This window comes from Sciurus vulgaris, assembly GCF_902686455.1.
Source record: "Sciurus vulgaris genome assembly, chromosome: 2".
Classification (NCBI taxonomy): Eukaryota; Metazoa; Chordata; class Mammalia; order Rodentia; family Sciuridae; genus Sciurus; species Sciurus vulgaris.
The window spans coordinates 38362482-38387272 of NC_136462.1; the positions used below are offsets into that span (position 1 = coordinate 38362482).

At 42.6% G+C, this 24791-nt stretch overlaps 1 protein-coding gene across 3 annotated transcripts in view; it reads right to left on the bottom strand.

Annotated features, from left to right (window-relative positions):
- Positions 1-24791, bottom strand: part of LOC306653953 (protein farnesyltransferase subunit beta) — an 81733-nt gene that overhangs the window by 44496 nt on the left and 12446 nt on the right. For 2 of the 3 annotated variants that reach the window (XM_079127113.1, XM_079127114.1), the window contains exons 2-4: positions 15393-15457; positions 4875-4947; positions 2805-2896 (exon numbers count right to left, since the gene is read on the bottom strand). In XM_079127113.1, coding sequence (XP_078983239.1) covers positions 2805-2896; positions 4875-4947; positions 15393-15457 — 230 coding nt within the window. Of the gene's footprint in view, positions 1-2804; positions 2897-4874; positions 4948-15392; positions 15458-18120; positions 20993-24791 lie in introns of those variants that run through there. The other variant, XM_079127115.1, reaches the window with a different exon arrangement.

Consider the following 24791-nt stretch of genomic DNA (forward strand, 5'->3'; position numbering starts at 1 on the left):
ATATAACCTCTTAAGAGAGGCAAGCTAAATTCCCACCTATGAATACATTATTCTTGAAACATCTGAAACCATCAGTAATAAAAGCCTGGCCTTGCTGACTTTGGTCAGCAGTCAGAGCAGCTGACGGAAGTGATTTCGTCCACTAGAGGGAACTCAGCTTGTCAGGCTTGTCATATTATTCCCTAAACAAACGAAAGTACAAGAGAACAAAATAGGAAAGTGAGAGAAAGCTTTGTGCTTGTGTAGTGTGTGTGGATCCAGCTGGGGCAGGGAAGAGGGCAGGCAACTAATAAACTCCACAGCTCAACTCTCCACTGCTGGGTCGGCTTAGTATTTGAATGAGGGAAAACACAGAACATGCTTCAAAGCATTCCTTTTCCCTGCTGCAAAATAAATAAATAAAAAGACATTGTTATTGCAGCTAGTCTTAAAAAAATTTATAAAAGTCATTAAGATTGCTCTGAATCTTACTAAAAATAGTTTATATTTCTTTATATGTTGGAGCTAGGATTAATTGCACCTAGTATTAATTGCCTGCTAAGAACAAAACAAAATGCAGTACCATTTACTGGAAAGTCTATCATTCTTTAAAAGGTCATTAACTCAAGGCTCAGAAGAACCACAGTAGAGCTTTTAAGGCAGCTGTGAAGCAGGAACTCTCTGCCACTAACTACTAAGTGTTCTTGAAATTAGAATAAGTCAGTTCATTATTTTTAAAACACAACAATATTCTTTTAATAACACAACAATAAAGTTCCACTGCAGAAATTTTACAAAAGGCAAATAAGCTTAGAAAAGAACATTTTAAAAGCATCCTTAACCTCGCTAACCAGAATTAACTACTGCCACGTGTGCATGTATCCTTCTGGTTTTTCTCTGTGTTTAATCAATCATCTGTTTTTAATCTATAAAAGTTGAATATCTGTTTTCATATCACATCTCTTTATATAAATATTTTATATGCAAATAAACATTTAGATATATAAAATTTTGAATGTTAATATTTCATTGCTTAATATTTCATTGTATGTATTGCACTATAATTTACTTAAGCTTTAAATAAATTTTAATGCATCCCCAACTGTAGATATTTAGGTTGCTTCCAGGCGTTCACTGTGAAAAGTCCTTTAAAGGGTCCTTTCTTTCTCTTTGATGTTGCCACAAAACATCTCTGAGTACTTAGTTCCTCAAAAAAGCCTCAACAATAAAATACCAACTCTACAACCTAGAAAAAAACTCAGAATCAATATTGACTTGAATTCTTCCACTGCAGGAACCCCCTTATTCTGTATCCCCACTTCAAACTGATCTACACCCTCCTCTACTTGTTTGTACCCTCAGAGAATTCTCTCATTTCTTTTCTTTTTCTTTTTTTTTTTTTTTTTTTTTTGGTGGGGTGGGATGGGGCGGGTATTGAACTCAGGGCCCTGTAGATGCCAGGTGAGCCTCCGCCACTGAGTGAAGTCCCAGCCCCTCCCATTTATTTTCACTTCTCTCATGTGCAACTTTCCCATTCTCCTAGTGTACATCCTGACTGTGTAGGTGTGGGGAAAAAACTTCCCAACAACCCCCAACCCCCGACTGGTATTTCAAAAACACATGGGCCTTTGACAATTAAATTCCTGTTACTGCAGAAACTGTCCAACTCCACTTTCAGGGCTGAAAGCAAGTAGGCTTGCTGCAACATCCTGATGATAAAAACAGTACACATTTTCCCTCAGTCTCAGAAAGCACTGTATGATCACAAGGGTTAATGGCCTAATGTTTTATTATCTTCCCCATCCACATTCATCACAAGACACCCTGCCCAGGAAAGCAAGAATGAGAGGTTATTGTTAAGAGAGAATGAATGAGACAATGTGAGTTCTGTTCTTCTGACCTGACAATGTGACCAAGGCAGGGGCACTGTGACCAGGGAGGAGTCTGGTGAGCCTCCATGAGCCCTGGCACAGATGACACCTTGGGCACAGAAAAACAAACCTGGCTCTGGAGCTTCTAAACCCAGATTCCTTGCCCTCAAGCTCTGGGGGTACCAGAGGAAAACAAACCAGAATTACATGCCTGCTCTCAGAGGACCTCTTGGATCCAATCCTTTGGATTGGATTTGGGCTGCCTTTTCCTAGCCCAAGTATCCCTAAGACTGGAGTAAAGATCAGGTTTTTTCTTAAGATATAAACTGTGATGAGTTTCTAAGAATGAGGTTCCATTCCATGAATGCCATCTCCACTAGCAGCTTAGAAGGAATCTCAGTTGCTTAGATCTCTAGTCATCAATCAGAGGTTTAAGAAAATGGAGTTATGACGTAGGTATTCCAAGCAGTAACCATCCAGTCCCATCAAGAGCTATACTGCCCCTCCTGGCACAGGGAAGAGGCACTTCCCTGAGGTGTTTATGGAAGGAGCAGATGGATTTCTGCTCACTGAACAGGCAGGCGTTCCCCACAGCAGCTATGCAAACACAAACTGTACTTTCTGGTGAAATCATCTCTCCCAGAGCTGATGACGAAGTCTTTTTCTCAAAGACCAGAGCCAAGAGGCAAAAGAAAAGGGCACAGAAAAAACCAGAATCCTTTTCTTGGGAGTTCAAAGTCTTGTTCTACCCACCAGCTTACAATAGGCTTCTGAAGTGGAGGAGTTTTAGGAAGTTGCTGGAGGTCAGAAGGGCAAGGGTTTCTTTGTAGCACTCTGGCTTTTTTTTCATTCACAACAAATAAAACAGAAACAGAAACAAAACAAAACAAAAAGAACCCCAAATTCAAGATGCAATTCCAGAGAACACCCCAGGTTCCCCAGAGCCAGACTCACTCTGTAGCCACTATCTGGGGGATGGGTTCATCTAGCAGTTCCAAGCTGTGCAGGATCCAGTAGCAGAGCCATGGGCGGCTGGCATCCAGACACTGAGAGGGACGGGGAAAAAACACACCCCTATTCAGAATGATTCCAAGACACTGCTGACAAGGCTACATCTGTCTTGCTCCCCACAGCCTGGTGACTGGGAGGGCACCCTTGCTTGGACAATAATCAATGAATGAGGATGAATGCTTTGTGGCCTTAGCCAGGAACTGAAATGACCATCTGTGAGAAGAGGACAATGGAATAAAAAAAAAGTTGACCTTAAACCCAGTGGGTCCTTCCTTCCCTGACAGGCATCTAAGGAAGGACTTGACACACCAGCAGGTTAAGGGCTGCTGTTTTCCCAGTATAGACCCACCCATGGATTTGACAATATTTGATAAGTATCCACTTGTGCCAAGCACTGCATAGACACTGGGGGCATGATAATAAATGAAATTTGGTTTTGATTCTAGAAATGGTTGCAATAAGAATGTGCATGGCTATCTGTTGAGAAAGAGGGCATTAGACAATCACATAAGTACAGTTTACCTCTTGTCTTTCTGGAACAAGATGGAACATGTGTACATACACCCTGACAAATGCTATCAGGGGCAGAAACGGCCTTGAGGCAGCACATGGAGGAGGAAACCAGTTCTGCCTGGGGAGCCGGCCAAGGTTTCCAAAAGTGACAGGGAGATAGATCTTGATCCTAATGTAAGTCACACATGGTTAGTGGGACTCAAGGCTCACAGGACAGGTAGTAACAGTGCCCCTGTTTTGGATTAAATATATAAAAGAGGTCCAGAGAGGCTACATTTTCCCAGATTATAAAAACAGTAACTGTCACAGCTTAAAAAAGAACCTAGGCTTTTAGACTCTCAATTTGATGGTCTTTCCATTGGACCAAGCCACCCTCTTAAAAAATGCTGGTGGTCTGAGCTGTGGTTGACCTGCCATGTGGTGGGCAGTTTGGTGGGCCACTGAACACACTCCTAAGAATTGGCCTATGTTTGAATCCCAGCTTTTCCTCTTACTAGCTATTGGAATAATTTACTTTATCTTTCTATCCCTGTTTGCTTATGTATAAAGACTGACCTACCTCATGACCTCTCATTTAACCTCATGGTTACAAGGGATGACCACTGAGGATTGAATTGGGAGTGAAAACCGAGCGCCCACAATCCAAATCTAGCCTGTGGATGTGCTTCGTTGGTTTGTTTAACTGGAATTGGCTGTAATGTGATGGGAAAATCATATAACCATTTGGATTGCTGGCTTCATTTGGGAAAAAAAAAAAAAAAAAAAGAAAATCTGGCAAGCTTGGGTCTTCATTTCCCAATGGCATCAACTAGAGGAACAGGGTAGATGCAGGGGGCCTCCGGTTCACGCCAGTCTCCACTCAGGCCAATTCACTTACTCATGCTGCCTGCGTGGGCCCAATGGGCATTCTAGTTGGAAAATACATAATCAAATATGGAACCCCCCCCAAAAAAAGTAGACTAAAAGTAGATCCACTGCATGTAAAATGGGGCAGGGAGACTGAAGCCCTCCTGTTCACATTCAACTGTTGCCTGTCACTCAGGCCCATTCTTAGCTGCAGCCCAAGTCTCCTCCATGAACTCTAGGGCTCTGAGATCCACTCAGAGTTTGGGGCTACAGTGTCCTGGTCCTCTGGTCCATTCAGAAATTAGATGGGCTTACAGGGCAAGGGTTAGGGATGACTAGGTAACTGACTTTTAGTAGCTAGCTGCCCAGGAGTCAAGAGAAAGTATGTGAACTGCTTAGCTGTGATTGAATGGTGGAGGAAAGCCACACCCCATCAAGGGTGATCTACTAGCTTTGGGAGGTGACAAGATAATGGGAGATTTGGTTCTGCCCCGTTGGAAAGGGAATCTCAGCTCACCCAGGTTCCTGCCAGAGCCATGTGGTATGAATGAATCTCCAACAGGTCAGGCCAGATAGCATTTTGCATTCAAACAGTACAAAAGGAGCGACACTTGGTCAAGAACTTGGTACAGAGTCTGCAGAACATGTGTTTACCTCATAGGCATCTGTCAGTTGTCGAAGACCTCTTTTCAGATAATGGAAGTGCTTCTCTCTCTGCAAAATAAGCCTGGAAAGAGAAAGAGCCTATAAGCCTAGCTAGGAGATCCAGTTTCCACTAATCTCACACACACACACACACACACACACACACACATGCAGCTTCAGTACATGTCCCACAGGCATTCAATAGATGCCCAGCACTTCTGCACCTCCAAAGGAAAAAGAGGCCCGCATCTCAGTGTCTAAAGTGACTGAGAATCAGGCTGGCAGATGTTCTTAAGCAAGACTGTCTGAAGAGGTGACCCTGGGCTAACTGAAAAGCTGCAGTGAGCACCCACAGCCACGGCAGTGACGATCCACCCAGAAAGCTCCTCAGGTTCTAACTAAAAACAAGTTAACTTTCCATGTTTAAATTTTTCCCCCCTGGTACTAAGGATTGAATGCAGGGGTGCTCTATCACTGAGCTACATCACCAATCCTTTTTAACTTTTTAAAAATTTTGGACCAGGTGTCACTAAGTTGCTGAGACTGGCTTCAAACTTGTGATCCTCCTGCCTCAGTCTTCCAAGTTGCTGTGTTCACCACTGGGACTGGCTTCATTCTTTGAGTCTTGCTGTTCCCTGTCTTGCTTAGCCACTGTCATTTCTTCTGGGATCACTTCTTCAAGATCTATACTTTGTACCCGGCCTGCCCCTCAGTTATCCATCCATTATTCCCTCCCTGAAATTCCACCTCCCACATGCTGACCCGGCCTGGCTGGAGAGCGGCGTTTGTATTCTGCAGCCAGCCATGTCCTTGGCAGACATCAGCAGTACTGGCTTTAAGAAGGAATGTGCCGCCCATGGCCACCTGCACAGGCAAAGACAAAGGCAGCACTTCTAGTTTGTGTTGCAAAAGGTGCCTGTGTGATTATGAAAGGAAGAAAAAGGAAAAGATTGTGGAGATTGTGGTCACTGTGCTTGCTGACTGCAGAAACAAAAAGAAGAAGAGCCACTGCCCCCCTCTAGGTAGGCAACTCCCCAACTGTGTCTAGAACTTAGAACTCCCACCATTCATGCTCAAAAATAAGGCCCCAAGGGCTGGGGATATAGCTCAGTTGGTTGAGTGCTTGCCTCACAAGCACAAGGCCCTGGGTTCAAATCCCCAGTACCACAAAAAAAATAAAAAAATAAGACCCCAAACGCAGTCTCTCACCCAAAAGTCTCCCGATTCAGTAATGGAAATGAGGTAAGTAATGACTAAAAACTAAGGGGGGAAACAGGGTAGGTTTCATAGAGGAAAAACAAAAAAATACTACTTTGGTTCAAAGGGGAAGAGAGCATCTCACTAAGAGAGATCAGCAAAGTCTATACAGAAGAGGCAGAATTTCTCCCTAGTGGAGGGAGAAATTTTGATTAAAGTCAAAGTAACTGTGGGCACGTAATGTGACTGTGTTGCCACACAGGCATGAAGCGCACAAAAGGAGAAATAGAAGGGAGATCTGGCCTAAATATGGGAGGGAACGGGAGAACAGGAGCTGGGACCCTTTTTATAGGGATCTGAGATCTTAGTTGAGGAATTTCCACTCAATTCAGTAAGCAAAAAGGAAGCCCAGAAGAGCTATGAGCAGACAGAAAAAATTGACCAGAACTGTGCTTCAGAGAAAGTATCTGAGGGCGGCAGACGTTTGCTAAGCCAAGTGCAAGCACAGGGGTGGGCGGGGCTGAGGGGAGGGATCAGCAGCTGGGTAGAGCTGACCCTGCAAGTGCAAAGGGCCCAGGCCAGCCTGGGGACTTCAGGACACGTGGATTTTAAGGCACCGGAAGTATACTCAGGTGAGTGCTGCTGGACACACACATGCTATGGTTTGGACATGGTGTGCACACTCCGAAACTCAGGTTGAAATATGATTCTTAAGGGTGTTGCAGGGGGTAGGCTCTGTAAGCAGCGATTGCCATTAAAAGGGATTAGAGACTTTCTCAGAAGAGCTTTGTTCTCAAGAGAACTAGCTGTTGTAAATGAGGCTGATGGTCATGTTTTGTCTCTTCCCCATGTGCCCTACCTGCCCTTGCGCTTTCCACCCTGAGTTGAAACAGTATGAGGTCCTTCTCAGAAGCCAACCAGTTGGAGCTGCTTCATGTTCTTGTGTTTCCTAGCCTCCAGAACCATCTGCCAAAAGAAGCCTCTTTTCTTTGTAAATTTCTCAGTCTCAGGCATTCTGTCATAGCAACAAAAAAATGGGCTAAGGCAACATGTAAGACTCAGAAGAGGGATCACAGTTACAGACGGAAAGACGGAATGGGAATACTTATCTGCAAGCAGTGACAGGTGAAGTCACAGAAGGTGAGAGAAGAGAAAGAAAAGTATTAACACAGAACTGTGGCAAGAACCATCCTTAAAGGAAACTTGGAGGAGGATAAGTCCTCAGTGAAGGAAAGGAGCAGGAGAAGGACAAAGGCTGTGTCATTTCACAGGCAATGAGGGGAGGGAGAATTTTGGGAGGTGTTTAACAGGGACCAATGTCACAGCACAAATGAGAAAAAAGACAACAGACAGCAGTGTGGCTAGTGACCTTGAGCATTCAGGGGAGTGGTGATGGCAGACTACAAAGGAAGAGGCCAGACTGTTTCTCTTCTGGAAGGTGAACACCAGCTCAGTGCAGGCAGCATCTGATGCTGGGGTCCAGGCTGACTGCTCCAGGGTGGGCACAGGCAGTGAAGAATCCAACACAGATCAGGGAAGTGCGGTGGGCTGACGGCTTGCAGGAGGGCAGGGAGGGGCAGAAAAACTTTCCCAAAGGGAAGACTATTGAGGCTAAGGCTGGAAGGACATGACTTAGCCGGAAAAAAAGGACACCATGGTGTGTCCGTTAGTTTAGTTCAACAGCTGGAGCAAAAGTGCAAGGGGGAGAGCAGACAAATCAGCCTGGAGAGGCAGGGAGGTGTCAGATCACAGGGACTTGTAAGTGCATTAAGGAATCTGGTTTTAAATCTAAGAGCAACTTGCAGTCACCATGCTTTATCATGGACAACCCTTGAAACAAGCCAAGAGAAAGACAACTCTCCAGAAAATACCACGATTCCACTTAGGGGAAATGTCCAGAATGTGCAAGTCCCTAGAGACAGAAAGTACAATAAGGGGCAGCCCAGGGCTAAGGGAGATGGTGGAGCTGGCAGTGATGGCCAAAGGGTACAGGATTTCTTTTGGGTGGTGATAATAAAAATGATCTAAAATTAACTGTGGTCGATGGTTGCACACACTGATTATATTTAAAAAATCACTGAATTCTACATTTTAAATGGGTGAATCATGTGATATTGAATTACATCTCATTAAAGTTGTTATGAAGAAACTAAGGCAAATAATGTCTTTTTTTGGGGGGGGGGGTGATAACCAGGGATTGAACTCAAGGGCACTGACCACTGAGCCACAGCCCCGGTCCTATTTTATTTCGAGGCTGGATCTCACTGAATTGCTTAGCACCGTGCTTTTGCTGAGACTGGCTTTGAACTCAGGATCTTTCTGCCTCAGCCTCCCAAGCCACTAGGATTATAGGCATTCGCCACTGCACTCAGCCAAATAATGTCATTTTAAAGGAAGTTACTGAAGTATTTTGGACAATAGGAGATATGAGCCTGGCAATATGGAAGACTTTACATCCTTGAAGACAGAAATGATGGGTCAGAGTATGAAGCCAGGCAAACGCAGGGCTTTGAAGCGGGGAAGAGGCGACAGAGGAAACTCATGTGAGACAGTCTCAGGAACTAGGAGGCAAGATCATGGGAGAGTTGTGGATTGGCCTCAGTGGTGAATGTGTTAGGGAGTCTCCACAGACAAATAAAAGGCGTGCAAGGCAGCTGGTGAAGGTGAGGGGGAGCTAAGTGGTGTAAAATCTGGTGCAGCCAGTCAGCGGACACCGTCAGGTGATTTTTTTTTTTTTCCTTGATAACCTTGCTGGGACTATTTAGCAGAAGCAGTTAGTGGGATGCTACAGGAAGAACTAGAAAGAGCAGGAAGGCTGAGGAGGAAGGGTGTGGAAAGAGGTAAGTGAAATGCTAAAACAGCTCACCATGATTGGCCAGGGTGAGCAGGTCAGAAACCAAGGCCAGGACAGGTCTGACGGACAAGAGGAACCAGGAGGGCCTGACAGACATTACCAAGGGCAGGCAAGAAGCGAGGGATGCACAGGATTCAGAGCTGGAACTCCTGACTCATTCTCAGTGGATTCATAGCAGGGTTTTCAACATGTCTGTTGTTCCCTATCTGAAAAATGGTCAAAAGAACTCCAATGTTTTAATACTTCAAGAGGCAGAGACCCAGGGTAGAGACAAGAGAACACTCCATACCGTAAGAGAATATTAGCAGCCTCATCTAGAAATGTCAGGCAGGAGAGCACTGACTTTCTTATAACAAAAAAGTCTGGGATCCTAAGCTTAATGCTGGGACTGGGTGACAGGGGTCGTATTTTATTGGAATCACTGTAACTTCGTAAGTGAGGAGAGATCACGTGTACTGTTGGCATCTACCAGCAAGCTCCCAAGCAACCATATGTCATGTGAACAGGAGAAATAAAGGAATACAGTAAGGTTAGTTTCTCACTGACCACAGGAGACTGTTCTCCATGCATCTATGTCCCTTCAATTTAAAAAAACGACAGACCTCAAAGGAAAAGTTGGAATTCAAGCACACAAGAGGCCAGACAGAGAACGCATTGTCTGCTCTGCTCCATCACCTCTCTCAGCCTTCCCATGCACCTGCAGGCAAAGGACCCTCAGCCCACAGTTGCCTTTCCTAAAGGACTGGGTGGGGGGTTTTGCTTTTGTTTTTCTGTGTGTGTGTGTGTGTGTGTGTGTGTGTGTGTGTGTGTGTGTGTTTGTGGATCAAACCCAGGGTCTCATGCATGCCAGGTAGACACTCTACCACTGAGACACATCCCCAGTCCTGGACTGGGTGTTTATAGATAGCTGAGTTAAACAACTAAGCGAATGCAAGCCGCCAGGCACAGTGGCCCATGCCTGTAATTTCACTGACTCTGGAGACTGAGGCAAATGAATTGCAAGTTCGAGGTTAGCCACAGTAAATCAGGGAGACCTTGTCCCCAAATAAAAACTAAAAAAGGGCTGTTGGTATAGCTCAGTGGTAGAGCACTTGACTAGCATGAGCGAGGTCATGGCTTCAACCCCCAGTACTTCAAAAAACAAGGCAAAAAACAAAACAAAACAAAAACTATCGAAACAAGCAAAAAAAAGAAGTTAAAAGCCGGGCACAGTGGCACACACCTGTAGTCCCAGGTACTCAGAGACTGAGACAGGAGGATCACTTGAGCCCAGGAGTTCAAGATCAGCCTAGGCAACACAGCAAGATCTTAACTCAAAAGGGAGGGAGAAAAAAAAAAAAAAACCCAAGATATTAAATGAGCTCTAACTGAAGGAATCCTCCATCACCCTTTATTCTGCCTTGGATTGGTTCCTAGGGACACGACCTGGGCTAGCATAGAGATAAGCCCTTGATAGCTCACCCTCACCTTGACCCTTACCCACAGAAAACCAGGCCCAAGGAGTCCTGCTGGAGAGGAACTGCTGAGCTTTTCCAGTTGATTTTATCCAAAGACAAACTCCAGCCACAGCCAATGGTCTTTCAATGACCACTTCCACAATGGAAATTTCCTTCATTCTCTTCCACTTAATCATAAATATAACACGCACACACATCTGCATGCTCAGGTTTATGTCTTTTAATCTGAAGGGACATACATCCAGTTTCTTTTGGTCAGTCAGAAACTATACTCTCAGGCTAAATTATGTTCAGCCTAAAACCCACATGCCTGTGTTTGGAAACAGCACCATTTTAGAGGTATTTAATGTTGAATGAGGGCACAAAGGTGGGGCCCTAATCCAGTAAGATGGGTGTTCTCGTAAGAAGAGAGACACCATGGGGTGAAGCACAGAGAAAGGGCCACCTGCAAGCCCCAAGACAGACCTCGGGAGAAATCCATCCTGCTGGTGTCTCAATCATGGATTCCTCACCTCCAGAACCGTAAGGTAAGTTTCCAGATTTCAGAAAACCCAGCGTCAGTGTTCAGTTGTGGCTGCCCACGCTGACTAATTCCCTCATTACTCCTTTATTCTCAGCTCACTCAATCCAAATTGGAAGTTAAGGAAAAGCTGAAGCTCTTCCCCATTTTCCTTGATTTGCAGCCCCAGAGCCAATAAAAGCCAAGGAGATGGAGGAGAACAAGACAGGCTCTGTACGCGTGTGCACGGGCAGCATGGGCAGCACACCTGTGGTGCAGGAGCAGGATAAGGACACACGAGCTGACTCAGGTAAGTACGCTGAGGAGAGTACTTGTCCTGGGTGGTGTGGTAAAGTGTATTTCTTTTTTTCTTTCTTTTTTTTTTTTCTTTTTTTGCAGTACTGGGGATCAAACCCAGGGCCTTGTGCTTGCAAGGCAAGCACTCTACCAATTGAGCTATCTCCCCAGCCCTGTAAACTGTATTTCTTATTTGGGTCAGCCCACGGGGCTTCAAGACACTGCCTCCTTTGAGCTCTGTTCTCTGCAGTCTCTGGACTGCCACACATGCGGTTCCCTGGGTGGAACAACCCTATTCACCCTACAGGGCTCAGCTTAAATGTCACTTTCTCTGGGGGGACCCTGACTTTCAACCTAAGTAAGATCCTGGCTGTGACTCTTGGAGCATGCTGCTGGTAATACGTATTTGTGTTCACCTGCTAATGTCCACCTCCTGCAAAGACCAGGAACCTAGCAGGGGCTGGACCAGGGCCAGCCTTGTTCATACCTGCTTCCCAAGCCCAGCAGAGTATCTGTCCTTTGGAGACCTCCAGATACTGCTGCAGAATGAATGAGGAAAAAAAAAAAAAGGGGGGACCGGGGTTGGGGCTCAGTGGTAGAGCACTCACCTCGCATGTGTGAGGCATTGGATTCGATCCTCAGCACCACATAAAAATAAATAAATAAAATAAAGGTATTGTGGTCCATCTATAACTAAAAAATATTTGAGGAGAAAAAAAAAGGGAAAGACTTCAAGTGAACCCAGCAGAGTGGGTTCCTCCCCTAAACCTGGACCACCTCTGGGCGTCGTGTGGTTAGCTGTGACAAAAGAGAGGACAATGGATTCATTTCATTGTTGGCACCTGGGAACTTTGAACACCTACTAAAAACAGGCTTCTCTGGTCAAAAAGTAATCACTGAGCACGTAATAAACAACTCAAGGGAGGGTGAACATGTTTGTAAGGACCTTGGAAAAAACAAGAAAGAATAACATCTACTAACTGCTCGGGATTTGGGAAGTTCTAAAATAGCAGCACATGCAGGAGCAGCACAAGACGTGAAGGTCAGGCAGGCGCCCTGTGAGAAGGGCTTGGACAGCCTTCACTCCGTGTGGCGCTGGCTTCAAAGCCACTGCAACACTTAATCTCCAGGGACCTGTCTGCTCAGGGACGTTGTTGGTTTTTCTCACTTTTGTCCATGAAAAAACAATTATTAAAATTATATGTGAGTGTATGTGTGCCCAGTTTATGAATTTCAGATTCTTATTAAAGTTAATTAAATAAATGGAAATGGGTAAGTTCATTAGTATATAGAAGGAGCATATTCATGGGGAAAGGAAAATTCCACAAGAAAGCAGGATGCTGACAAACAAAATCATTAAAAATATGATCAAAAAGGTCCTTGGGGGCTGGGATACAGCTCAGTGGTGCAGCTCTCGCCTAGCATATACAGGGCCACGGGTTCCTTCCCCAGCACCACAAAAAAATAAAAATAAAAAAAACCCCTGGGGGCTGATTATCTCACTCCAGGACAGGATGCGCATCTCACAGCTGTAGAGGAAAATCATTTTTGGGAAGGGACTGATTGTAGAATACGCCAACATTCCACTCCAGCCTTGAATTTCAGCCAAATCCGCTATTCAGCTTGCTTCTGGAAGGCTGGAAAGGTGAATGCCTGCTTCAGCACCATTGCATGCATCCTATACCTGCGCGTGACCAGTGGTCCTGGCAGCGCATGTGATTCTGTCACATCTGATCAGCATCATGACCTCAGAAACACAAACAAGCCACATCATCTGGATTTACTGCTAAAATCTGAACATGCAGTTTACCTAACAGTGAGGGTCTGTTTCCACATTGTACTGTCAGGCTTTTAAATTCTGATGACTAAAATGTCAAATATTAAAATTGTAAAAACTTAAAGCTGATAAATTTCAGATTTATTCTTTTTTTTTTTTTCCTCTTTCCTTTTTTCAGTACTGGGGACTAAGCCCAGGGCCTCACACATGGGAGGTAATGGCTCTATCACTGAGCTACCCCTCCAGCCCCCAGATTTATTCTTATATCTTTGTGTGTGTGGTGCTGGGGAGTGAACCCTAGACCTTGAGCATGCCACACAAGTACTCCATGACTGAGCTGTATTATTCTTATATCTTAAAAGTTCATTCGGTAATGGTGATATTTGGATTCAGCCTTATACTGATATGCTGATATTCAGTTGATATGTGTATCTCTAATGTTAATTAGCATGCTAATTAGCATTCTTTAAAACATTCATTTTCAGAGGCAACTATGATAAATTGGGAAACTGTCATCATATTTCCGAAACAAACTCAGAGCTCTGATATATTCTACTTCCCCAAGAATTCAAGACCAAAAAGGAACACTTTTGTTTTCTACCCACGCTTGACCCAAGATCTATGAATCAGGGGATTTTTCTCCTTTATTGTCCTCTACCATCACTCCCAGAATAACACCTTCTTCCTCCCAAACTGTAGCTGTTCAATCTCCCTCATTCCTTAAGATGACAGAACCCAAGGCCCTATTCTCAAGGTGAGTGAAAAAGGAATGTCAAATCATCCAAGGTCCCTCATGTGGGAAACACAGAAGCCCAGGCAGGAAAAAATGACTCAGAGCCCAATCAGGTGAGTCATCTGGGGGCACAACAACTGACCACAAAGGTCTCTAGAGCAATTATGCCCCTCACCATCACCAAGTCCCGCCCTTGCGGGGTAGGCTAAACCAGCACAGGCTTGGGCACAAGGACAGCGAGGGTGCTGAGGAGCAGCTATATCCAAGAGCTTGTTTTGGAGCTGCTAAAATAAATAGTGCCATTTGCTAAACTCCAGCTGTGGCTCATGACAAGAGGATAATTCATTTTACTGAGCTTTGGGTTAATGTGGAAATCTGGTCTAGCAGTCTGGGGAAAGACTCCTTTAGCTGGCTAATACTTTCCTCTGTGCTTTCCCCAGGGAAGGAAGATGAAGTGGAACTTTGATTCCACCTGTTTTTATTAATAAGTCCCTGCTGTTTCCAGCCATTTACTGTAGTGGCTAATAAAGAAAAAAAAAAAAAAAAATTAAAGAAATGGTTGCAAAAACGACACAACAGTAACAAGGCTGGAGTCTTGTATAACGTTCCAATAAGAAGGACTCAGAGCAGTGAGTTCGAAGGTATCACAAAGTCAGGAGATATGATAATGGAGGTGAGGCTGGACTTCAGACCTGCAGCTCCACCACCACAGTAACAGGCCAGCACCTGGCCCCAGTGTCTGGAGAGTGTCAAGGAGAAGTGTTCTATCGTTAAGAGAAAATGATGACCACATGCAGTTTCGGACCGCTGATCAATTCTCCTGGCTGGAAATATAACCCAAGATGATTGCAGAGAAACAATTTGTGACTGGAAGAGAAACAGTAATAAAGGAATGAAATAATCTCATGAAATTCTAGTGTGATACATTATAAAATACTGGAAAAAAGAGAAAATAAAAGTTCAAATTTTAAAAATTCTTTTAATTCCCTTTTGGCATTTCTGACTCCACAAGGCTTAGAAGACTTCAACTTGCTAAGCTCCAAGAAAAAAACAAAAAGCACTGTATTTCTAGCTTGAACTCTGTCCTTGGCATCTGCTGCACTAGGGCCAGAAGAAGCTCAAACTTCTCAAAATAGTAATAAATTAGAGTTGGGGGTGCAGCTCAGTGGTAGAGCACTTGCCTGACATGTGTAAGGCCCTAGGTTCAATCTCCAGCACTGCAAAATATGACAATAATAATTTACAGCAAAGGAATTATCTTGTGCTTCGAAGTGCAATACTTTTTTTTTTTTTTTTTTTGCAGTGCTGGGGATCGAACCCAGGGCCTTGTGCTTGTGAGGCGAGCACTCTACGGACTGAGCTATCTCCCCAGCCCCAAAATGCAATACTTTTAAAAGGAGAAACTTGAGAGTCCTCATCTGAGCAAATTCACAGGTCACAACTATCAAAAATCTGAATTCCCTGAATTCCACTGCTCATCTTCAGAACTCAGAGGTCAGGCCTTGAGGCCATCCCCACCTAACACCTGGTGGCTCAGTCCAAGTGGAGCATCTCCTTAGCATCCTAGTAAGAGGCAGGAGTTGGGGTCACAAGCATGCCCAGGTAGCCATAAGGTCAAGAAATAACAGCCTAGCAACAGACACAGAGGAAAGTCATAAGGCTCCCGCACGGGTGGTGCTCTCGCAGTCCCTCAAACTCCTACCCACAGCTTACCTTGGTACGAGGTGGTTGAACTTGTAAGAACTGAAGACCTCTTGGATCTTTTCTTCTACTTTGGCCTGGTAAGGGTGCAGGACATGGAAGAAAGAGAACAAATATAGATGAGACTATTACTGGAGTCCTTAGCCAAAGCCCAGACTCAGGGGCCTTAACAGACCAGCTCTGGTCACCTGCTGCCTAGAGAGTTTAATTAACAGAGAAAGATATTGGTGAAGCAAGAAGGAATTTATTCTGTTTGGCCCGATTATTCTAGAAAACTGTCTCCCCTGTTCAGACAACTCTACAATTATACAGGGGAAGGGCAAAAGCAGGGAGCCAAGAGGTGTGTCGATGACTGCAGCTCTGGCCAGGCCGTGGGGTGCCGAGAGGCATGATGCACACACACGCTGCAGTTCTGGTTCTGCAGGTCCAACTTGCACCAGAGCTTGGGGGGCAGTTTCTGCTCCCAGCATGAGACAAAGCTGGAGAGGATAAAGCAACTAAAAGAGAGCAGGTTAGAAGGCAGGACAATGACTGGCTCTTTCCTGAAATCTCCCAATTGTAAAGGAGCCCCTATTACAATGGCTACCAACTTTCTTCCAATGGCCACAAATCCTATTGCTGGAGTTGTTCGCTGGAGTTTTGGGATGGCACGGTATTTATAACTGGATTCTGAGGTTCTTCAGGATGACAGGCTTAGGACAAGCAGAAAGGGACAGCCAATATGTGACATATTGGCCTCACCTCAACTCCTCCAGCAATGTCATCCATGATATCCAAACTACTGGCAGTTCTGCTCTTTGGCTTCCTGGTACCATTAACTCAAGAGCAGATGAAGAGAGACACCTATCTTTTGCTGCCATAGATTAAAATATGCCACCCCAAAATATGCCTCAGTGGCATAAGGATTATTTCAAATAGATTATTTTGAGGAGTTGCAGATATAAGAGAAGGAAGCCACCATTTATAAGGGTGTGAGGTTTCTTCTCTGGTACCAGAAGAGAAAGGAGAATAAAACACAAGAAACTAATCAATGGAGAAGGCGACCTACTTAAATCTGCATAATAAACCTCCCTCTTGTTTGCTTGTCCTGATCACCTGCCTATAACTGGCTCCCCTACACCCTCTTTCACTGTTTTTAGTGGAAGAAACTACATGAACAGGCATTCAAGGCCCTCTCAGAGTCATCAGTTATCCCTGGCTAGCTACCATATATACATGACATATATGTTAATAAACCTGTTTGTTTTCCTTTCGTTAATCCATCCTCTGTTATGGGGAGTCCCAGTCAAGAAAACTTAGAAGCATAGAGGGACATGATTGTTTTCCTCCCCTATGCTTGAAAATACTTTCTTGGTGTGTGTCTGGGTGTGTGTGTGGTGCTGGGGATGGAACCCAGGGCCCTAAACTGAACTACATCCCAACCCTCTCTGAGAAACTTAAAAATAAGTGTGTCATTTATTTCTGAAACACCCAGTTGAGTCAGAGCTTCCAGTTCCTTTGATAAACGTACAAAAATTACTTGTGATGATGAGAGAAGCCGTGATGTGAATCTTCTAGAATGACAGTCAATTTAAAATGCATTTATGTTTGGTTTTAGGATATGCTTTGATATTTATATTTGAACATGAGTTTGAGGGACGATCTGGTTAAGAACTTATAATATCTTTAGAAATTGACTTGAAGCCACCATGAGAATCTGACTGAGCAGGAATAGAAAGTTGTCCAAGATTATGAAGAATCTTTTTCCATTTCAGACATTCACAGGGGACTAATATATAGCACCAGGCTAAAGGGAACACAGATGGTATTTGCAGTAAACTGAATGGGACAGAAAAATATACAAGAAGTATACGGCGTAAGCACAAAAGGACAGGAGGCAGACCTCGACGGATTCAGAGAAGCCTTTATTCGCGGACGTGGAAGCGTTTGGGGTTCACTTTCCAGATGGGAAAATGGCCCCCCATATACAGGGGGGATTTTGGTTTTATAGGGTACAATGATGAAATCATTGGGAGCTGTGTATGTGCAGTTTTGACAGTCAGGGGCTAGTTGAACAGGTTAAAACTTTAGGAGGGCAGTTGTAAAAAGGTTGAAACTCGTTGTCTGGGGAGACCAGAGTCCAGATCCCAGGGATGAGCACTCAAATCTTGCCCATTGGTATTTGCTGTGCTTCTGTTTAGGACTAATTAGCCATGGGGGAAGGTCATGGTTTAGGGCCCACTGTTATTAGGAAAGGGTGCGCTTGGAGATGTTAAATGTTTGGCCAATTTCCCCTCTCTCCTCTTGAGCCACACTGTCTCTCCGTTTTTCTTGGGGAGTTGTCTTTTAGGAATATTATTTTCCATAACCCTTCATACGTCAGTGAAAACATAAAGATCTGCCTAAGATATACAGTCAAATCTAAATGAGTTGATGAATTCTGAATGAAACAAAACCAACCGGGAAGACAAGCACAGTGGCACACACCTGTAATCCCAGCAGTTTGGGAGGCTGAGGCAGGAGGATTGGGAATTCAAAGGCAGTCTCAGCAATTTAGTGAGGCACTTAGCAACTCAGCAAGACCCTATCTCTAAATAAAATATAAAAGAGGGCTGGGGAATGTGGCCCAGTGGTTAATTGTCCCTGGATTCAATCCTGGGGACCAAAAAAAAGGGAGAAAAAATCTCACTTCCTTTACCCCCACACAAGCCTATTCAAATCTGTATGACAATACTATTCAAGGGCTAATGGATGAGCCCACCTTCTCCTTAGTATTCTGACACATTCCTGGGTTGGGGGGAATCTTCTAGTCCAGAACTCCTTAAAGAGAAGTCCCTCTTCAGCTCCCACCTAGGCAACACAAGCAGCCAAGCACTAGACAAGGAAAATGGGGGCTTATTTCTAAACTAAGATACCTGACAAAAAGCATGGAAATATGTCATACTGCAATTTGGAAAACGCTAAAAATACTCCTAATGTAGTGTTATTTCTCTTCAGACTTCTTAATCACTCTTCTTCAGAATGAACAACTCGCATTTGTAACTGACTCATACTTAAAATTCAAGTTATGAATTTTAATAAACACCTGTTTATGAACAGGTCAGTCATACATAAGAATGAACAAATATTGTCTCAGCACTGATGTATTTTTGACAGCTTTATTAAGACATTAATAGGTTCATTTATTTAAACTATGTGACTCAATGACTTTTAGAAAGTTTACCACTGAGATGATGCTCAAAGAGTTTTAGATTTTGGAGCATTTTAGATTTGGAATTTTCAGATTAGGGATGCACAACCAAGAAAATCTATGCAAATATTCCAAAACCTGAAAAACTCTAAACTCTGAAATTCTTCTGGTTTCAAACATTTCAGGTAGTGGATATTCAACTGTATTATTCTGCAAGTAATACTGTTTTACGGATATATCATGTTTCATTTATTGATTTATGAGTTGATGGACATTTGGGCTGTTTCGGTTACTGGAGTCCTAAGCCAAAGGCCTGACTCTGGGGGTTCCAACAAATCAAGTCCAGCCACTTACCCCAAAAACCAGATGGAAAAAGTAATTGTGAAAAGCAGGAAAGGAACCTTAATCAATAAGTCATATTGGGAAGAAGAGTCAGATCAAACATCTCAGTCCTGTATATGGGCTTTAGGGTTAAACAGAGGAAGACTTGGGGCAGGGGCAAGAGGTATGCATAATTAAGTAGTCTTGGTCAAACTGTGGTCTGCTTGTTATCTCAGTTCTGGTCCTGGGAGGTGGCTCCAGAGAAGTCTTATTGCTTGACGGGGCAATGCTGTTCCCATCCTGAGATGATTGCTCCTGCTTAGGAGGGCAGCCTCAGTTCCTGTCAAGGGGTAATTGCTCCTACTTGGGAGTGTGAGCTCATGATGGAGTGATCTGTCTGAGAGGTTCTGCTCTTCCTGGAATCCAAGATAATTGCAGGTTGAGATCAATGACTGGAGACTTCTGAGCACTGAACCAGGGGGTCTGGAACAGGATATTGTAAAAGCTGGAGCTGAATGTCCCAGAAAGTCTTGAAAATACCTTAGCTAGGGCTGGAGTTGTGTCTTAGTGGTAGAGCACTTGTGTGAGGCATGTGTGAGGCACTGGGTTTGACCCTCAGCACCACATATAAATAAATGAATAAAATAAAGGTATATCAACATCTAAAAATATATTTAAAAAGAAAATATCTTAGCTACTCTTATCTTGGTGTCCTCATCTTGAAGGCGAATAAGGCAGGTAAAGTAAATTTAGGGTTAATAAACCTTGTATTACTGGTTTTTTTGTTTTGTTTTGTTTTTGACAGATACTCTGTAAGTGATTAACACACAGAGTAGAGCAGGAATCTGGCCCAAAGCTTAAGGTAATAAAGAGAAAAGACCCAAAATAAAGGCAGAGATGTCAAGTTTTCATCCTGCTTTTAGTTACCCATTGAGCATCTGTAAGCCCAACTGAAGAGTCAAGAGTCAGTGCTTATGAGCAAAAGCAGCTCTAATTCCCTGTTACATTTCCATTTTTTAGCTAGTATGAAATATGCTGCTATAAACTGTTGGGGCTCAGAACGCGACATCCCAAAGTATGGCGATTTGGCAAGCAGAGTACTTTAAACTAGAAGGGCCTCTGAAGCCAGTTCTCTCCCACCTTCTACTGCCTTCCTATTTTACCCTCTCTCCTTCCCCTGAAACTATTCACAGAAACCAGAATTCCTCTTCCCAAACATTGGCATAGAAATTAAAATTCCTTTACCCAAAGGAAGCCATAAAAAGGTCACAGTCTCCCCTTTATCCTGTGAAGACCCTCATTCCAGAGAGGTCCTACCTAGCCCATACCTAAGAGGAAGGAATGCTACAGAGAGAAGATAGAAAAATGTGGACAGGCTTTGCTGGGCTCCCCTCTCAGTATGTTACCATCAGATCATATCCAATCACATTTCTATATGGCTGCCCATTTTTTAACAAGCTGAAGCATAAAAATACAGTTTCCCTGAGTCTTTGGGCCTTCATTTCTGAAGTCTCCTATGTCACACAAAACTTTCATTAAACAAATTTGTCAAGCCTCTCTTGCTAACCTATCTTGTTACAGGAGTATCAGTTGTGGGCCTTCTGATGAGAAAGTAAAGGCATCTCACAGTTGCTACCCCTACAGAACATTCTGGTACAAGTTTTTGGGTGGCCATGTTTTTCACTTTTCTTGGGCATATACTTAGGAGCAGAATTGCTGGATCATGTGTAATTCTATATTTAACTCCTGAGGAACTGCCAGGCTGCTTTCCAAAGCAGCTATACATTTTTATATTCCCACCAGCAGTGTAAAAGATTCCAATTTCTTCACAGATTCACCCATAGTTGTTATCTGTGTTTTGATTATAGTTATCCTGGTGGGTGTGAGTGGTATCTCTTTTGATTTTGACTTGCAGTTCCCTGATGGCTAATAATGTTGAGAATCTTTAATCTTTACATGGGCTGGCTTATTGGACATTTGTATATGTGCTTTAGAGAAATGGCTATTTAAGATACTTTGCTTATTTTTAAAATTGGGTGCCTTGTTACTGAATTACAATAGTTCTTTATATATTCTAGATATAGAATCTAATCTAATTTCCTAATATATGATTAGAAAAAAATGTATGCCCATTTTTTGGATTGTCTTTAGGAACTAATATGTATGATATATAATATATGCACTATATTATGTTATGTGCATTATATAATACTATATAATATTATATGTGATATGTAACATTATATATTATAATATTATATATATATTTTTTTTCTTTTTTTTTTTTTTGCAGTGCCCCCAGGCCTCACAATGGTAGACTAGTATCTACCACTGAGCTACATCCACAACCCTAGGAACTGGTATATTTTTTGATCAAAAAATATCACCTAAGAGCACACAGTATATTTTGAGAATATGACCTTAAAAATAATATTCAGCAGAGCTGGGGGTTTAGCTTAGTGGTACAGCATATGCTTAGCAATCACAAGGCCTTGAGTTTCTAAAAAGCACTTATCAGAGGATAAGAAAAATCAAAGCAATTCCCAAAATATGTAAATCCTTTTTGCCTCTCCTCCCCATCATATAGCCTGCAGGTATTATATAAAATCTGAGTAAATTTGTTAGTAGTAAGATGCAGGCATTTTTCGAATGTTCTGGTTTTCATAGCAGAAGGAAAGGGGACAAGGTAGTTGTATATAAAAAGAAAAAAAGTTAACGGGACAGGATTGAGACTGCTATCCTTAAAAAGTCCTGCTTGAAGGTTGGACCGTGCCATTTCTAGAACTGATAAGAAGGGTTTACAGTGCCTCTCAACATGATTTGTGCTAAACAGAACTTTCCTTCTGGGAGTCTGAACAATGACTAGGCAAAGGTGCTATGTGGCCAGCTGCAATAAAAAGTGCAGACATTAAATCTCTAATTAGCTTCCCTTGTGGACAACATTTTGCATGTGTTACCACAATCACTGCCAGAGAACTGAGCATGTAGCTCGGTGGCAGAGTGGTTGCCTGTATGTGTGAGGCCCTGGGTTTAATCCCCAGTACTACACAACAAACAAACCTAGAAAATTTACAGAATCAGTGCTAGAGGAATTAAGAGCATCCTGTGTGACTTCCAAAAGGTGCCAGAATATGCTATCCCAAAATATTCTTCTTTGGCACACAGACTATTTTCAGCTAATGGCCATTAAGGCAGAAAAAGCCTCACAAACAGGACACAAATTTTCCTTTTGTAAAGGAAATTTACATTTATTTTGCAGAAAGCATCTCCTTTGTTATTAGCAGGAAGAGGGAGACTCTTAACTCATTAACGGAGGAGCACCAACACAAATCTGCTTGCCAAACCTTATAAAATAACTCATTTCCATACTTTTTCTGGCTCTTCCTATAACTTTCCTCCCCCACAGAGAGGTCCCAAACTACTTTTCCTTTGTTTAGGTAAAGTGTTAAGATGTTATTATGATTTGGATATGGAATGTCCCCTAAAGGTTCATGTGTTGAAGGCTTGGTCCCCAGCGCAGCAATGTTCGAAGGTAGGGATTGTCAGACATGATTGGATCACGAGGGCTCTAACTTCATCAATGGATTAATCTCTTGATGGAGTCATGGCTGAATGGACTACTGGGAGATGGTGGAAACTGTGACTAGTTGCAGGGAGCGGATCCTTGGGGGCATGCCCTTGGGGACTATATCATGTCCCCGGACCCTTCCTCTCTCTGCTTCCTGGATGCCACCAGCTGAGCAGCTTTCCTCCACCACACCTTTCCACCATGATGTTCCACCTTCCCTTAGGCCCAAAGCAATAGAGCCAGCTGACTATGGACTACATCTTTTGAAATTGTGAGCCAAAACTAATCTTTCCTTCTTTAAGTTGTTTCCTTTGAGTATTCTGTCACAGGGATAAAAAGCTGACTAACACACGTAAGCTTTACCCACCCCTTTGGTTGCTCGTCATTGGGTACTCCTGCGTGTAACTATGTAACATACATGTTAAGACACTTCTGATTATCTTTCTCTTACTAATCTTTCCCTAGTTTAATTTATAGAGCCAGAGTCAGCTAGTCCAAGATGGCAGAGGATAAGGACTTTTTCCTGCCCCTTTACTCCACTGCGAGAGGATTCCTGGCAGTTTATGTCTGTTTTCCTTCAGACTTCACCCATTGTTGATTTTACTTTGTATCCTGTTACTATAATAAATCGTAATGATGAATAAAAATATATACTGAGTTCTCTAAGTTCTTGCAGTGAATCAATGAACCTAGAGATGGCCTTGGGGACAGAATTAAGGGAAGAATTCATAACTGTATAACATCTATATGCAAGATCTACAATTCAATCATTTTAAATTTTTATTAAAATCCTTCCTTTAAATATAGGGGAACTAGGCTGGAAATATAGGTCAATGGTAGAGAGCTTATCTGGAATGCATGAGGCCTTCAGTTCAATGTTCAGCACTACAAATTAAAAAAAAAAAAAGGAAAGAAAGAAGGAAGGAGAAAATACCAGGAAAGTAAGGCTACCTATTTTTTTTTTTAAAGTTACCTAAGTCATGAAGAACTGTGAATATGTTACAACTCTCAAATCTGACTTCAGAAAAAAAATAATAATAATTAATCAACTTCAATACAGGGATGCTAAAATTATGCCCACTTTCCCTGGCCTCTCACTTTATCTTGAAGTTTCATGCTTCCTTTCCATCCCAAAGGAACTGACTATTCTATTTAATCTCTTCTTTCTGAATAAAAACCCCCATAGGCAAAGCAGTTACCAGCCTCTACAATGCAAAAGTTGTTTAAAAGCCCCACAGCAACACATAATTTTCTTTCGCATAAACAGCAAAGGACCTACAAGCTCATTTCCCTTGGGCACAGGGCACACAGTTCATAACCATGTTAATGAAAGTGATATGGTTCTCCTGAGAGAATGATCACAGCCTAAAGCAACTGATCTGCTTCAGAAACATTGCTACATGAAAACATTACAAGAAAGGCCAACAGGATCAGTCACTGAAGATTTAGTCACAAGAGATTAGCTCTCTGAAATTCAAAAATAGCCTGAAATAAAGGAACTTTGGTTGGATCTGGCTCAAACACACAAAATAAGCTATTTAAAAATCTTGGGGGGCTGGGGATGTGGCTCAGTGGTAGGGCGTTTGCCTAGCATGTGTGAAGCACTGGGTTCAATTCTCAGCACTGCACATAAATAAATGAATAAAATAAAGGTCCATCAACATTAATTTTTTTTTTTAAATCTTGGGACAATTAGGAAAATTTCTAAATGAACTGGATATTAGTGATATTATAAAAGTATTTTCATTTTCTGAAGTATAATGTTAATGTCCATATGATTTTTTCAGATGTTAATGTCCGTAATGATATTTTTAGAGAATGCCTTCACTTTAACTTCAAATATTCAGGGGTAAAAAAAAAATATATATATATATATACACCTACATATATTTATCTATGTATACATGTATGTATATACACAAAAGCACATGTATCAAAGGAAAAATTGTTTCTTAGCCAAGACATCCATTGGGTTATCAACACCTTTGTCCTTGACTAGATAGACCATTTCACAACTCTGTAGATAGAGAAGTTAACTTGTAGAAAAATTCAGTAATGTTAATAGCTTCCATATATAGACACACAATTAGTAGGTGAAATACACTCAATCATTGCCCTATGGATACTGACTAATTTTGCAACATTTGTAAACTCATTTTATCATTCCTTATCTAACTCTAAGTGGATGGTACTTTTGTAACAGTGATTTAGAGACTGCTTTTGGTAAAAAGCACTGACTCTTCATTTGGGCCTGCAGATATTCAATAGTAACTAAAAACAGGACAAAAAGTTTGGCATCTCTGCTTTCATTTTGTATCTTTTTTATCACCTTAAACTTTGGGTCAAATTCTTG